This window comes from Physeter macrocephalus, chromosome 16 (assembly GCF_002837175.3).
Source record: "Physeter macrocephalus isolate SW-GA chromosome 16, ASM283717v5, whole genome shotgun sequence".
In the NCBI taxonomy this organism is placed as follows: Eukaryota; Metazoa; Chordata; class Mammalia; order Artiodactyla; family Physeteridae; genus Physeter; species Physeter macrocephalus.
In genome coordinates this window covers 29,209,574-29,227,214 of record NC_041229.1, presented here as the reverse complement: position 1 = coordinate 29,227,214, position 17,641 = coordinate 29,209,574, and the positions used below count along the sequence as shown (strand labels likewise).

The following is a 17,641-nucleotide window of genomic DNA, read 5'->3' as shown; positions in this document are numbered from 1 at the left end:
TAAATCTGAGATAACTGTGGCTATCGACATAATACTGAAAATATAAACCCCATTAAGTATGACCTGATTTTATCCATTTAATCTCCCAAAGACATTACAAATAATTTATTGATAGCTCCTAAATGAAAATAAAAAATGGAAAAATGTTTCAATCTAATAAGAATGAGATAATAGGTATGACAAAGCACATAAATATTAATAATAGCAGTAAGTATTTTATTGTATCACAGCTGTATTTTGGTACGTACATTGTACAGCGTCAGGGAACACAATAAATGTTTCTAGACTATGTTGAAAAAGGCAATGGAAAACATATTTTTCTATTTAGATCTAGGAAAATGACTATATTTTAAGAGTACTGAGCTTAGGATATGGTCATATTTTATACTCCCTTTTTCTTATGCCTTTACATAACTGCCAGGTTTCACATTTAGCCTAATATTATATTATTCCCTGCATGCATCGGTACTACTAATGGAATAGTTTCAAAAAGATAGGACCATTAATGCCAATATAAAGTTATTGAATTCATTATGTTTTAACTTCGGTTCTGGAGATTGTGTATGATCTATGAACTTGCTAGACAAGTTCTAGGGCAATGCTATTCAAAGTGCTTGTCTGCTGTGTGATGAAGAGCCTGCTGGGTTGAAAATCAACATACTGCTTCCTTTGTCAAAAATTTCTTGCTATAAAAAACAATTTTAGCAAACTAAACAATGCATTCAGGGTCATAGTTAATTTACATTTGGTGCAAGTTTCTTATCTTATTGTGGACTAAGAGCAAAGGGTTCATGGGAATGGCAGCAAGTCCACAGATCACATTTGGGCTGCACTGGTCTAGGGAAAACTATAAATGGATTGATTCTCTGAAGGCTGACCTACAGAATCACTAGCCTAATTAGGTGGAGTATTCTAGAGCTTCCTCACACAGCATTGTTTTGAGAGAGAAAAGGGCACTGGGGCCATTTCTTAAGTGTATACTATGATAGATTTCATTACTGTCCCAGTTATTCATCCTTCCGTAGTTTCCTCATTCTTTGCCATGTGACTTTCCTGTAGTCCCTCTAGAGTCAACCACTTCATTTTCCTGCCCTATTGATACTGCACTTGGGAATATGACTTGATTGAGACAGGAGAATTCATATCTAGCCTAATATTATATTAGGCTATAATATATATAGTACTGGTGTGTCAGTTCTGAGCCTAGGCCTTAGGAGTCATCCTGTGTTTCTATTCAACCATCCTCTGCTTCTGCTATTTCCATAAGAAGCACATGTACTGGGTAGCCTATTAGGCTAACAAGGATGAGAGACACATGGAGCAGATGTGGATCCAACCTGAACGTAGGAGGTAACACCATACAAGCCTAGTCTATGTATGTCAAACTCCATCTGACCCCAGATACATGAGTGAGAGAATAAATAACTTTTGTTTTAGGCCACTGAGCTTTGGGATGGTTGTTACACAGCTAATTCTGCAAATAGCTACTTAATGTATATACAAAAGGAAACTTTTAAGAGTCAAGGTGGAGGGGGGTTGCTGAGACGAATAGTGTTGGAAAGGGTACACTCACACCCTGGCTACAGGCATGGTAGAAAAGGTATTAATAACTATGTTTATGAGTAGCACATTCAGCAGATGTTAAAAACTCCTGATTTCACAAGTTCAGAGTATCCCCATCAGGGCTCTTATACAAGGAAGGACCATTCTTCCTTATTTTCTTCCCAAGTGAATGTAGCAACAGAATGTAATACACAGAGACCAGAAATCTGTTAATGAAAGAGGAATGTTTTGAACTGAGATATAAAAGACTTTAACCATTTTCTAGAGAAGAGGAATTTTAATCTAATAATAGACATATGTAAAGTTATAGTCTTCAGTTTGCTTTCTTAAAATAGTCATGCTAAAGTAGCAGATTTAACTGATTTCCTACTATTCTTTGTATTTTCCTTTCAAGTTCTAACTTAATGGATCCCATGTCCAAAATTCATAGTTGGACTCAACAGCTCAGAGAGACAACCACATTAATTTACATAGTTCTGTGAGGAGACTGGACAAACAGGATTGCTTATAGAAAATGCTTTCAAAATTATTATTTAGAGTGTGATAGTATAATAACATATACTTTCTGTAGCACTAAGAATGGATTTTTACCCCTCCAATTCCCTAGGTCAGTTTCCAAAATACTTGGTTCCAACCACACCATGAGGAAAGAAAAATATGACCTTAAGATTTTAAAAAAGTGAAACAATATTTTATCTTAGTTTCTGTTTTTACAGTGTTAAGCCACAATTTAGTGTATATATCTGAACCTTAACAAATATTCATTACATTTAGGTCTGTATACACACACTAAACTTACAGGCCATTTTTGCTGTTGTTAAAGTTTCCTGTATACTATCTGATACTATTTGGGTAATAACTATATAAAAATGTAAAAACTGTTTTTATTTCTTCAAAGGTTTATTTGTTTGTGCTTTCAGTTAGTCAAAAATGAAAACTATGGAACAACTATCGCCCAAAGGAACAAAACATACACAAACCTTTGATTTAGCAACCATAGCAAACTGCAGCAACTCACTTAATAAAGTGGCTATAGCCATTCTGGGGGGCTCCCCAGGGTGAAACGTTCCACTTTGTATAGCTCTGTATATAATTAAAAATCTGCCACAACTATGACCTTGAATATCTGCTGGAATAAAGTATAATTAAATAACCAGAATCTTGAGTAAACAGCAGCTGCAAGATAAGCAACAAAATGTCTTCTGAGCAGTGTTTTATTTACACCTTTCTGAACTACAAACTTCTTTGCTCCAATGCATTTCAAATAGCATCCTGTCTTTTCAGGAAGATCTTGATCTCAAAATATTCAATCATCCTTTTGCAGTTAAGGCAAAGTTTCTTCCATCTCACTCAACTCACCTAAGACAGACTTATATAATCATTCTAGAAATGCTCCTACCTACTGGGCAATATTTAAGAAGTGTTGATTTTGAGTACAAGGGGAAAAAGACAGCACTAACTTGTATCAATAGTTCTGTTTTATTCATAAAAAAGCACACTATTGATCCATTCTTGGTAAATTTCACAATTTCTCCTAATGTCTTACCTTAACATCATGTAAAGACAATCCACTGTTAAGAAATGTCACATATCTTTTCCTTGAAACACATTATGTAGTCATAGACTAAAGATTACGTAAACATGATCAGGAGATTTGCTAAACACATGCTCAGCATTTCTCTTTCAACAACGAACTAGTATCATAGCCACCATGGACACTCAAATGGAATTTTACAGGTTGGCAAAATGCTTATTACAATTTACACATTTACTGCAGAAATTCTCTTAGAAATGATTTCCCTATTACGTCTAAAAGCCATGTTCAGAGAGAAATTATCACACCTTGTGTCTCTAATATTGGCCATATTTTAATATACAAACATTGCTAATCTAAGGAAAAAAGGTGTACAAACTTGGGACACTCTGACTAATGTTAATATGATCCCAAACGTATCTTCAACATCTTTGCTTTTGAAAACCTCTTATAAACTTGAACATATGTGTGATAGTGTAATATTAACTAAGGCTATGAGGAATAAAAATCACTTGAGTGAAGAGGTACTTCCCTTTGTGACTCTTGTGAACAAAAACGTCTCACAGGGTTCCCTGGTGGCGCAGTGGTTGAGAGTCTGCCTGCCGATGCGGGGGACGCGGGTTTGTGCCCCGGTCTGGGAAGATCTCACATGCCGCGGAGCGGCTGGGCCCGTGAGCCATGGCCTCTGGGCCTGCGCGTCTGGAGCCTGTGCTCCGCAACGGGAGAGGCCACAGCAGTGAGAGGCCCGCGTACCGCAAAAAAAAAAAAAAAAAAAAAAGTCTCACAAAACACATAATTTTAGTGTCAAGAAGGAGTTTTCATCTTGGACTATAAATTTAGATGATAAAATAGCTAAATCAAAACATCTCCAAGTATATGCTTAAGAATACATTTGAACATGATGATATGATACAAAGAAAAATGAAACAAGACGTTTATTCATTCTAACCATATTTCAAATGTAAAACAAATTGGTCAGAGTATATGAATTTTTTTCAAAGAACCACAATAAGTCTCATGAATTGCATACAAATAACTGATATTTAAGTCTGTGTCTCTCTAATGTTTGCTAATATTGTCAAAACAATAAGAGATACACATAAGTCCTCTGTAAAAAATGTGCATACAAATTACCAATTTGCACACATAAGTGTCAAATCTGTATAACCTCTGCTGAAGAACTGATCTCAAGAAGTTGTGGGCAGAATATGGAACACATCCTTAATCAAGTATCATAACATGATTGATGCTTAAAAACAAGCCCACAAACTAACGCCAGGTGGACTTCTCAGGAGTCAACGCGATATCAACACTGAGACTCTTGTTTAAAACATAAAGAAATTTATGCACAGAACTAAAAGTGTCAAAGTGGGGGAACTGAATCTCAGTACATCCAAAGTCCATGCCCTTAAGACTTATGTCAAACTGTCTACATTTTATTATATATTGTAATTACTGAATACATAAAACTGTGAGATTAATTGACAGAGCACTTTCGAATCGGAATCAGCCAATTTAGAGCAACAATTGAGAACACTGTTACAGAATAGATAGAATTAGTGAAAGCTACACACCCACATTGAAGCTGGAACCAGGCATCAAGATTTTGACCAGATGATGTGAGGTGTAAACCCGTCATGTTTATCTTTTTGTAAAATGTAAATGAATTGTTTGAGAATCTGGAAGAAATGACTGAAGAAAACCCCCACACAGTGCAATAGATAAATATGTAACCACCACCACCCCTGCCCGCCCAAATTCATTTATGGTTGTTTCTCCTCAGACGTTAACACTGAGACAAGGATGTGGGTGCAGACAGTCTTTGTTTGGGAGGGCATTCTAGGATGCACAAGTGAGAAGTGGATAAACTGAGACAAGGCAGGGAGAAAACCTAGTGAACACAGCATTGCGTGGGCCACTGCAGTTCAACACCTCTGAGGCACCGTGTGGAGCGGACTTCAGAATTGCCCCACAGAAAGATGGAGAAGCTGGGGCATTTATCCACCAAATCCCATCTTTTGCTGCTTCAGAGTTGTTTCTGGAGACATTAGAGCCCCAGCACTTCCAAGCTGAGGAGGTCTGAGCAAGCTCCCCAGAGACACAGAAACTAAAATTAAGACACAAGGGCTCTGGAAATGGGAAGCTGTCAGCATTTACAGGAACACAAGCCTGGGCTCAGGGAGATAAGCTGGGGCAGCAACAGTATCTACTTCAAAAGTACTAGCATAGGGGGCTTCCCTGGTGGCGCAGTGGTTGAGAATCTGCCTGCTAATTCAGGGGACACGGGTTCGAGCCCTAGTCTGGGAGGATCCCACATGCCGCGGAGCAGCTAGGCCCGTGAGCCACAACTACTGAGCCCGCGCGACTGGAGCCTGTGCTCTGCAACAAGAGAGCCTGCGATAGTGAGAGGCCCGCGCACCGTGATGAAGAGTGGCCCCCGCTTGCCACAACTAGAGAAAGCCCTCGCACAGAAACGAAGACGCAATACAGCAAAAATAAATAAATTAACTAATAAACTCCTACCCCCAACATCTTCAAAAAAAAAAAAGTACAAGCATAACAAAATCACAGCTTTGTTTATTCAGCAGTACTGTCTTTCTAAAGCACTGATAAACTTTTCCAGCCACTGGGCAGCAAAGGTAAAGACGTTCTGAATCTGCCTTATCTCCCTCTTTTCTTTTGGGCACACCTTCATCATCTGACTGTCAGTTCCCACATGGACTCTCTACAGAGTCCCTCAAACGCCCTTTGCATTTTTGCCCCTGAAGCCAGTACAAGAGGTGGGAAAGCTATAGGGCAGGCAGAGTTGTGTTCCAGCTGCTCCTGACTCAGTGGCTGTGGCTGTGACACTGTCTTCTCAGCCCATGAAGTGCCATTACATGCATGGTTCTCTGCAGTACCTCTTAAGAGTAGGCTTTCTTTAGATACTTGCCTCCCTGTTTTGATCCTAACCTATGCCACCCTAAAAGGAAGCCTGCTCCTTGGGCATACATCCAGAGCATCAGAGTCTTAATTGTTTTTTCTGATGGTCTCAAAAGTAAGGTTCTTGCACCTCCAGATGCATTGGTGAGGGGAGACAAAAAGTAGTATTTAACCGATCCATTTAAAATATCTATCCTTTTTGTATTTTATAATGTTTTACAGTACTACATATAGTTTATAAATATACACATATTGAGAATGTGATCAAAGTTTCTTGTTGATTCCTTTTAACTAATGAGGTGCACTATCACAAAGGTTCGAAGGTCCTGCTCTGAGAGACTGCATCTGCTGTTCCACGGCCATAGGATCAATGACCACCGTCAAAATATCAGTTCTTCAAGGGGACTTCTAGATGGCTGTTACCAATTGTCCCGAGGAGTCCCCTACTGTCCAGTCCAAATGACTTTGGGCATCCACCCTGAGTGTTGATTTGCTCAGCTCTGTAAATTGCTCTGAGGATTTGGTTAAAAAAAAAAAAGGACTTTGAGGAAGATATGTGGAATGAGGCTCTCTCATTGTTCCATCTAACACATGACTGTCCATAATAATGATTCCAAACCTTAATTTATGGGAAAGACCATACTTATACTTTTGGCATCAACCTCAACAATTTGGTTGTCTGCTAACTTGACTTACTTTGCAACACTTTTAATTATGGTGAACGGATTGTCTTTTCATTATGTTCTTTCTGCTCAATAATTCTGTAAGCGCCTTACAAGCAGAACTGTGTTGTCTACTTCCTTTGGTTAAAAACAACACTGAAGAACAGCTCACAGACTGCTATGGTTAAAAATGACACTGAATAAGTTGTTGAGATAACACACTCTGAATGGATTTATTTTCAACTTTTGAAGGATACTTCTTGGGGTTTTGAAACAAATTAGTGACAGACTCTTGCTACTACCCTGAGAAACCTGGAGTGCAAGGTTGAAGAGAGTAGGGACAGCTTTAAAAGCACAAAAGCACCCAGTCCTAGTCAATGAGGGGTTAAAAATTAATCTGCATATCACCTTCAGGATATATAAATTCTATCCTCTCTTCTTAACTTTTCCAGGTTGTTAATTATTGCTTCTGCTCATCGAGGGAAAAAAAACTTTGGTAGAGTGCTTTTCTATTTACAGGACAAATTCAAATTATCTATCCATTAAGCCCACAGCAAAATCTTATGGAAAAGAGATCATTGTCATTATCCCTATTTTATATAAGAGGATAATGAGGCTCAGAGAAACATATGCTTTGTCCAAGGGCATTCAGATAACGTGACAAATCCAGTGAACATAAACCCTCCATTTTTTTTTACTTCAGAGCCACAACAGGCTTTGTTTTACTGATCTGTGTATCCAGCCCAGTTCTAGTGTGTGTATATGTGTGTGTGTGTGTATGTGTGACTGTTTTTCCACTACTGCAGATATTGAATACTGTTGTTGTATACACGGATAGAATAATATAACTTGATTAAATGTTTGATACTAGTTTTTTTAAGATGCTTGTATTCTGTTGATGTTTTTTGGTCAAAGAGTCACAATGAGCTGATATTTTCAAAGGAAAGAACTTGCAGCCTTCTTTGTAAGAAGTGATTCAACTAGAGCCTATTTTATTGTAAGATAAATTCTTTTTCTCTTATTGAGGTACCTTTTATCTAGGATGATCCTAGCTATTTTATTTTTTTTTTTAATTTTTATTTTTTTGTGGTATGCGAGCCTCCCTCTGCTGCGGCCTCTCCCGTTGCGGAGCACAGGCTCCGGACGCGCAGGCTCAGCGGCCATGGCTCACGGGCCCAGCCGCTCCGCGGCATGTGGGATCCTCCCGGACCGGGGCGCGAACCCGGTTCGCCTGCATCGGCAGGCGGACACGCAACCACTGCGCCACCAGGGAAGCCCTGATCCTAGCTATTTTAGATGAAGAATTCAATACCATAAAGGAATGATCTACCTAGGACTACAAAAGAGAAGGTAGAGACCTGAGACTAACTGCTAGATAAATTTGCTACGTATCCATCCCAACAAACACAAAGTATACCTCCTACCTGAAATTGTCACTGCTTTTTAATTTAGGCTGGCTTACTGCAAGTTCAGGTGTTGATGATCCTGTTTGGTTTAAATTTTTCTCTAAAGACATAGTCTGAGAGCACAATCTTAGTATCAGAAACCATGACTTCAGTGGAGCTCCACTTTTTGATGTTAGTCTAATGCCAATATATTTTATGTTGTAGAAGCAGTAATTTATGAGTTATCCTTAACATTTGGTCTAGTGTCTCTTAGTCACAGGCATGAAGGGCTCACCACAATTCTACAGTCTAGATGAAACACACTGAAGTAAGAACATGAAATCAAACCATGTCTTTGTTTAAGATTAATAGTAATTTAGGTTGTTTTGTAGAAAAATAAGGAAATACAGAAAAATAAGACTCAAAACTCAGTAAGTTTTGTTAGGGTTGCCAAAGACATTTCTGTTCCATTTCATTTATAGTTTGTAAAGAAAAAAAAAAATCAATGATCCTATCTCTTTCCCTTCAACATCTGAAATTGGGTCTCTTATTTTAAAAGCCAGGGTATGTGGTTTCTCTGATTAGTACATGTCCTTTGGAGGCCTCCAAAGAGAGACTATTCATGTTCTGTGAATTAGCAGCCCTGAAATATTTTACCAATATATGAGTAAACAAAAGCATATCAGCAGTTAAGCACATTTTATGAGCTGAGTGAAACAGAATATTCATAAGTGGAATGGAAATGATAATGGAATAGAGGACAAGCCTGGGAGTTTCATGTCTCTCAGAATAGAGGGAGAGCCCACGGAGACATTAACACTCCCAAACCATTCTGATAATAAGAAGGAAAATTCTCTGGACCTGATATCATTTAGATGGCCTCAGAAAGAATTCTCCTTGTATCTAGGCTGCTAAATTTAATTTATCTGAGCAAAATAGGTGAGTTGATTTCTCTTTTGTTTGCTTTTTTTTTTTTTTTCAATTGAAGCTTTTGTTTATCAGGCTTTCTCATTTTCATGGTTAGAATACAATTAAATTCTACAGACAGATGGGTTTTAGCCATGCTAATTACCATGGTGATCAATTAACTCAGCTGCTGTTTAGAATAGAGAAAGCTACATAAACAACCTGGAAATTTTGTCTTTTATAAGACAGTTGTAGAAACATCACCTATCATGCATATAATTCATAAAATATCCAAATGACCATGTTGTTGTGGTACAATGGGCTTTTTATTTATTTGAGATCTTTCCAATATACCTCTCTTCTATCAGGAAACATACATCCATTCTATCTGACCCGAAGTGTCACAATAAATGAAGTGACCTGTCACATTACTGGCTTTTGTGGGGGCATGGCTGGTGGCTGGAGGCCACTTCAGACCCTTCCTGTTTGGACTGCATGCTAACTACTCTGTGCCCTGGGGTTAGATGTCTCATGTGTCAGAAGTGAATATATGTGGACAATGCAAAAACTGGTTACTTTCAGAACGTTTTGCCCTGTATTATCCATACATATATAGTATTATCAACACCTTTTTAAAAATTAAAGTATAATATTCATGAATTAAATACACTCACACTGAAAGCACTTACAAGGATATTTGGAAATTCCTGATGCAGCCTCTACACATTTTCTAATAAAATATCTCCACAGGCTAGACAGTAACAATCTAAGACTGATAGGCAAGGCAATGCCAAAGTCCTGAAGGAATCTTCACTAACTCTAAAGCAGATGAAGGTGAACTGAGAACAAGACCTATGCAGATTTCAATCCAGGCACTGCATAGGCTTTTTCTCCTGATAAAGACTGTCTCTTAGCTTAACCAGCCAGGCTCTGTACAGAAACAAATATGGACATTCATTCTGTTTGTCTGTGTGGGTGCCTGTGTGAATGCTAGGGTTCAGGGAGAAGGCTAGACTATTATTCCTTCCCTGCACCAACCCTAAGTTGGTACACTGCATCCATTTGATAATAGCATCTACAAGGAAACAAAATGAACAGTAAAATGTATGTGTGTAAGAGGAGAAAGGAGTCAAGTGTGTCGTATGACACATCAAGGAAAGGATTGTTCCTCCAAACCCAGGGGCTTAAAATTTAACTATGGCTGTGACCAAATCATACTTCCAGGTTGAACTCAGTAGCACTTTCACCAGTGAGCTTTCTGCATAGTCCTATTCACTCCCTGCACCCCTCACCCAAACAAGTAACCTCTATCTCCTCTGAGCAAGCAGAGCATTTTATTTATATATCTATCACGACTCTTACTAATTTCTATTACATAAAATGATTCAAAGTGCTTGAGTCTTATCTGGCCTAGTAGATATCTTGTTCTTTGGAGGAAAGTGACTCCTATTCATCTTTCTGTCCTCAAAGCCCCTACTAGTCCACTGATTTGCTCATAGGAAGTGGTCATTAAATATTTACTATGAGAAATTATTAACATGTTTCTGAGCTCTTCTCCAAGTGGCAGAAAACTTAACTAGTTAAACAAATCTGTAACTTTCCAAATACATATTTTTCTATAACTAATTGGACCAAGCCAAGACACTTCCACTGGTTTCTCACTAAGACTAAGTATACAGGAAGGACAAAGCAGAAAAGTATAGAAACCACAAGTAAATTATTGATGGAACTATTAAAGTGTATTTGAACTTATAAATAGATCCCACTGGTACTTCTAAACTATCGTGACAGTGTTTTTGAGGTGAGCTGATTACAAGTTACTATAAACGATAAAAAGTGGTTTGAATAATTTTCCTCAGTCACAGCTGAATTAAAAACATAAGGCCCCCCTAAAAAAAAAAATAAGGCCCTATTATCATTTCTGCTACTATTTTGTGTTATATGGCTACTCTCACAGCAGGAATAGGAAAATAAATACATTCCTTATCTAAGGTACATTGAAAGTTAAGAAAAGTAATTATCAACCCACAAAGTTATAAACTGTTTTTATCCTGTTTTTAATTTGTTACACTAAATTTATTTAATCTATAATGTTTCCCTCACAAATTATAAGTAATCTTCAAACCTTCAATAAACAAGGTGGGCATACCATAGATCAGAATATTTTTTATATTCTTAAGACATTGGAAGGGACCATAAAGTACAAAATCATAGCAGCAAACTTTCTTTAAAATGAAAATACACACACATGTATATTTAGACATGGAAAGTATATATATGGAAAACACTAAAAGTTATCAAGAGATTATATTACTTTCAATATGCAGTGTATACCTTAAAATGCACCTCTTTTTATGATAAGTTGTTAAAATGATAATCTATAACATAAAGTAATAAATAAAGGCATGATAAAAATACTCCCTGCTGAAAAGTGACATCATCTTCATTGCATTCTCAAAGTAATTGAAAACATATACTGAGTGTGAGCTTGCTCTCTCTCTCTCCACGCATGTGTGTGTGTGTGTGCACACGTGTGCAGGCATGTGTGGGTCTTCTGTTCATATTCTTTATTTTTCTTACAATAAAGAAAAACCACTAGCTGAGTTCCCAGCAGACTAATTTCTCAGGTCGCATGAGTTTCTTCAATTACATATCTGTTTATATGTTTAAGAGGACTTATGGTCTTTAAGCTTCAAAAATGGGCAATACTAAACTTTTTTAATAGGGGAAACCTCCAAACAAACTAATAAAAAGCTTAAACTTCCATCAGAGCATTTTAACGTGTCTATTAAATGATTAACTACCTGAAGAAATAAATGTTATTCATTAGTGGCAGTTCTGGCACAATGTATTGTATTGCAAACAGAAAAACAGTGGGAAAGTTAGTTGTTTAACCTGTGAATACAGTGGGAAACTTAGTTGTTCAGCCTATGAATACAGCTTTAAAAATTCTGTATCTTTCCCTAAATGGCATTGAAAATCTCAAGTGATGATTTAACTGTTTTAATAAGTCTCAATTACACTTTATTTTAAAAGTAACACCAGGCATGTATTTAAAGGAAAGAATCAAAATACAGCAAGCTAATATATTTGCTTAATGTGGTTTAATTATTGTATACACTACATAATGATATTCATGTAGCTATATTATTTTTTCAGATAAAAGACATTTGTTTTGCTCTCTAAAGCAAGAGATGGTACTTTAAACATCAACTCACTGTACTAAGTGGAACCATTAATTATCTGGATTTTTGCTGCATTAAGTTTTTATAAAGAAGCAAATTATAAAAGGTATTATTGTGGATTTACTTCAAAAAATAATTTTGGTGTTATTTACTTGGCCAGTATGAAATAAATGTCATCTTTTCTATTTTATGGGTATTTAGGCTATACAGTGAGAATTGATTTTCTGAGTGATAGCCCCGAGACCTTGCAGGTGTCTCATTTATCAAAGAAAGATTCAATTATGTTCCTACATTGTACTTACCAAGGAAGAAAAGTAAGAGTATACACTTCACAAAAATTCCTAAAGAAAAGTTGCAATAACCTTCAGTTACCCAGATTAGTACCCCTAGATAATTCAGACCTCCCATTTCCAAGTGGTCTGTGCAATAAGGATTTAAGGTATAAGAACGTTTTACATTTAGGAGTATCTTTATATACTCCCAATGATCCCCCATTTATAACATAATTAAAAGAGGTTTTTAATTAAAATTTTGAGGTAAGAGAATATACATATGGTATTTGAATCACCAAGAATACTGAGTAAAATGAAAAAATCAAAGGATATACAAAATGAAGTACTAAACAGCCCTAGGAGGCTGTATTTATCTTTTCAGATTCCAGGCTTAAACCTCTGCTGCAAATTGCAACAGAGGTTTAAGATCTAGAGGGTTGACTGGACCACAGAATCCGAAGGCTCCCTGCCAATCCTGACATCCTGTGATCTATGGAATGATGACAGTTAATTGGCCAGACCTTGAGTCTCCTTGCTTTCCACTGTGTGTTCTCAGTAAAGGGTAAAATAGTAAAAGGCATATAAATGCAAAATGCCACCAGAAGTAAAGAATTACAACAAGATAATAAAACATACTGCATAAAAATTAATTATGTTCAGTATGAAGGCAATGGTAACATGAAAAAAGTTGCTGGCTGCTTTTGATGTGAATCCTGAATACCTGCTTTTCCAAAAAAAAAATCTTATTCTACAAAAATAATTTTATTCACTGCTTAAAAAGACAAAAACCCTAGTATTATCTCCCTAACTTATTAAGATTTTAAGAAACATTGTCTGAAGCTGGTTGGGATAGGGGGAAAGGAACGTGGAACGTAAGCCCTACCAACTTCTCATCTGCTCCTTAGCAGAGTAATTTGCATATGAACATGTCTCACCTTATAGTTGTTCCCAAACTCAGAGGAAACAACTACTGATCTCTGATGAGGACACTAAGAACCGTAGAAGAAATTTATTAACTTAATATTGTTGGGCCAAAGGGCCATCCATCTCTATAAATAGTGAAAGATAGTTCTAAATATTCATAATTTTCTACAAGAATATTATGATGCTAGCTTTTTTTCTCCTAAATTTTTATAAAATCCTCCTTATCATGAAGTGCTGCCTTTCCTGTTAAAGGCTCTAAGTCAGGCAGTCTTCTTCTCAGCCTTGTCCTCCACCCCAGTCCACCCCCATATGACCGACTTGTCATCTTTCTAAGTCCAACTCTTTCAGGAAGCCTTCCCTGACCAACAGCCCTCTCCATATTCTGCATTTGTTCTGCATATATTATTAATTTCTCCCACATTCTGCCAGATTCTATGGTACTTTTTTAAACCCCCCAATTTGTGTGTGTGTGTGTGTGTGTGTGTGTGTGTGTGTGTGTATGTGTCCTCTATTTTAGACTGCGCTCCTTTAAGAACACAGCCTGTATTTAACATTACCATGTGCATCCCCGAAGCTTTGCACATGCTTCACACACAGTACACATTCAGTCAACATTCCAAACATAAATGAATATGAGTATGAAACATTAGGATAATTAGAGCAATGAGTGAAATATAGTCCTCCATCTGAGACAAACACATGAGAAACAGGGACAACCCCCCCCACCCCCAATTCTTTAGACTGATGCAACATCTTTCTCTAAGTAATAGTGCAGGTCTTCTGACAAGACTTGAAACAAGGAGAGGGGATGAGGCAGAGGATGTTGACTACCTTTTGGTTCATAAGAAAATACACTTGGGAAGACCAAGCTAGGAAAGCATGACCTCTTTACAGGGCAAAACACATTGTGAAATCTAAAGAAAAAGAACTGGCACTCAAGGATTTCTAGACGATTTCCTTTTGCCCTGAGGCACCACATTACCCTTGCCTTTGAGTCTCCACTCTGGTATGGGGCAGGGCTGTGCCCTAGGGTGAGGGAGTGAGGCAAATCTGGCCTCCAGTGTGGCATTCACCATGCATTTTACTACAGAATAGATGTCAGATTGGTCTCCTCAAGGTTCATCTCACTCATCCATTCAAGGTAATGGCCTATTTCTAACCAGTTCTCCTATTTTAGAGACCCTCTGTGTTCTCCACAAAATTCTGCTCCCCAGATCCAATGGGTAAACATATCCATATCCTCACGAAACATTTTAATTCTCCACTGCCTCTTACATTTTCGTATTCTAGCAAGAGCTCCCTCTTTGAGCCATTGAGAAAGCCTCTACCTGGCCCTCCTGCCAAAACGCATGTCTTCCATTTGTTGTGAGAAACCTCTTCCTTAAATCAATTAAATAAAACAAATAAACATTGCAAAGACCTGCTTCAAATCTTTTCCATTTCCTTTCTTTTCTCTTTTTTCTCTCCCTCTGGGGGGGAAGGGTGGGGAGGGGAGGATTCTTGCTTATTGATAATATTTAAATTCCTTGGGCTCATATGTGACTCCTTATAACTTGGCTCCAATGAATTTTTTCCAGCTTCATATCCTGCCATTCGAATTCATGTACAGATTTATCCTATTAAGACATTTAATGTCTCACATTTCTCTGGAAATAACAGGACTTGTCATGAATTCTTGCTTTATACATACAATTCTTTTTGTCTTGAGTGACTCTCACCACTTTCCACATGGGAAATGCTCATCCTTCAACATCCACCTGTCTCCTCTCTCTGAAGACATCCCTCAGCATGCTGAACATGTCTGCAAAGTACTTACCTCCGGTATTGTGATTTACCCATTTACCATCAATCTATCCCTAGAACGTGAGACCCTCAAGGGAACGCAACAAGACTGATGTATCTTTTTTTATACCAAGCACATAGCCTGATACTTCCCATGTAGGAAACAAGCACTCACTGTTTGGGGGATAAGTAAAAGTACATAGGATACAATTCTCAAAGAACAAAATGTTAATATGTTGTTTGGGAAAAGCTGAAACAATCTTTTTCAGACCATGGGTTAAATAGGTTTTGAAGGGCTAGCCTTGGAACCAAATGGACTCGAGTGACTTTGTTTCTATGGGAACAGGCATTCTAAGTTCCAAGCAGCACACATACAAATGGACTTCAGAACACACGTGTCCCCTCAAGGTTCCACGAGGCCAAGCAGCAGGCACTGAGGCTGGTGGGCGGTCACCCAGACCGGTGAGTGGCTGCACCTCCTTGAGAGGTGAATGAACCTAAACAAGACACCAAGTCGTGAGGAGCCATCTACAGAGACCAGCTCCATTCAGCCAGTGAGCAACCCTATGTCCTCTGCCCACCTGGCCTTCCCGGGCCCATGCCATGCAGCTCACTGTCTACTGTGTGAGGAGGGACCTCTCCGAGGCCACCTTCTCCCTCCAGGTCAGCCCTGATTTTGAGCTCCACAACTTCCGTGTCCTCTGTGAGCTTGAGTCCGGCATCCCCGCTGAGGAGATCCAGATTGTCTACACAGAGCGACTCCTTGCCGACGACCACTGTTCGTTGGGCTCCTATGGCCTCAAAGATGGCGACGTGGTCGTTTTACTCCAGAAGGAGAACATGGGGCCCCGGCCTCCGGGCCAGACATCCAGCCTGCCTCAGAGCGATTTCACTGGGACAGCCGTGCCTGGGACATCCAGCTCCCGGCAGCACCACCAGCACCAGCGGTTACAGTCGTCCCAGCAGTCCCACGGCCTAGACTCTGGAAAGAAGATGACCTCTGCTCAAGGGCTGGACAGCCCCGCCCTGATCCGAAGCATGCTGCTCTCCAACCCCCACGATCTGTCCCTGCTGAAGGAATGCAATCCTGCCTTGGCCAAAGCCCTGCTCAGCAGAAACCTTGAGACCTTTTCTCAGGTCCTGATGGAGCAGCAAAGGGAAAGGTCCCTGAGAGAGCAAGAGAGACTTAGCCTCTATTCTGCTGACCCGTTTGATTTGGAAGCTCAGGCCAAAATAGAGGAAGAGATCCGGCAGCAGAACATTGAGGAGAACATGAATATAGCAATGGAAGAGGTTCCAGAGAGTTTTGGACAAGTGGCCATGCTCTACATCAACTGCAAAGTGAATGGACACCCTTTGAAGGCTTTTGTTGACTCGGGTGCCCAAATGACCATTATGAGCCAAGCTTGTGCCGAGAGATGTAATATCATACGGCTGGTGGACCGACGATGGGCTGGGATTGCTAAAGGTGTGGGCACGCAGAGAATTATTGGCCGAGTTCACCTAGCTCAGATTCAAATCGAAGGTGATTTCTTACAATGCTCTTTCTCTATACTCGAGGAGCAGCCCATGGACATGCTTCTAGGGCTAGATATGCTCAAGAGACATCAATGTTCCATTGACCTGAAGAAAAATGTGCTGGTGATTGGCACGACTGGCACACAGACTTACTTTCTTCCTGAGGGAGAGTTACCTCCATGTGCTAAGTTGGTAAGTGAAACTGGGCAAGATGAGTCTTCAGACAAGGAAATAGCAGATACTATTAAACACTCAGTCATGGATTCAGGACGAAAAAAGCACTGAAACAGTTATAAATATGCCATCACCTGAGGGAGTCTCAGGTCTCAGGAAATTATAAGACATGAGCTCACTGGCAATGTAATCATTAAAAACATCAGTAACGGGAGACTTCCCTGGTGGTGCAGTGTTTGACAGTCCGCCTGCCGATGCAGGGGACACGGGTTCGTGCCCCGGTCCGGGAAGATCCCACATGCCGTGGAGCGGCTAGGCCCGTGAGCCACGGCTGCTGGGCCTGCACGTCCGGAGCCTGTGCTTGGCAACGGGAGAGGCCACAACAGTGAGAGGCCCACGTACCGCAAAAAAAACAAAAAAACAAAAAAAACATCAGTAACCACTAAACTGGCCTTGGGACTAAGTTCTCAGAGCTGTCACTATGTAAATTGTGATTACTTGATCTTGGTCCCTCCGTTTCCCTTATCCAAAAATCACTGAACCTTATCCTAAGAAGGCTCTGTAGGCTCCAACTGATTTCCAGATAATACATGATAGGAAAACCAGCCCCTTTAGAGACACTGCCCTATGAAACTATAGGATGGCTTGTCCAAACCTGTTGCTATTTTGCAGAATTCCCTGGAAAAAGCCATTGCTGCAGCTGCTACAATGCACCTATACAAAATTATTTTAAATCAGCACTAACAAGTGTTTATATTCAGAGAAATACATTTATTTTCACAGACTTTGTTTTCTTTAGGAAAGGTACTAGAAA

General features: G+C 39.1%; 2 protein-coding genes across 3 annotated transcripts in view; one reads left to right on the top strand and one right to left on the bottom strand.

The window, feature by feature from the left end:
* The window catches only part of PDGFD (platelet derived growth factor D), a 230,071-nt gene that overhangs the window by 92,198 nt on the left and 120,232 nt on the right, over positions 1-17,641 (bottom strand). The gene's annotated exons all lie outside the window — the stretch shown is intronic.
* Positions 15,739-16,938, top strand: DDI1 (DNA damage inducible 1 homolog 1). The gene has a single exon (XM_007107770.2). It carries the CDS (start codon positions 15,739-15,741, stop codon positions 16,936-16,938), a length of 1,200 nt encoding a protein of 399 aa, XP_007107832.1.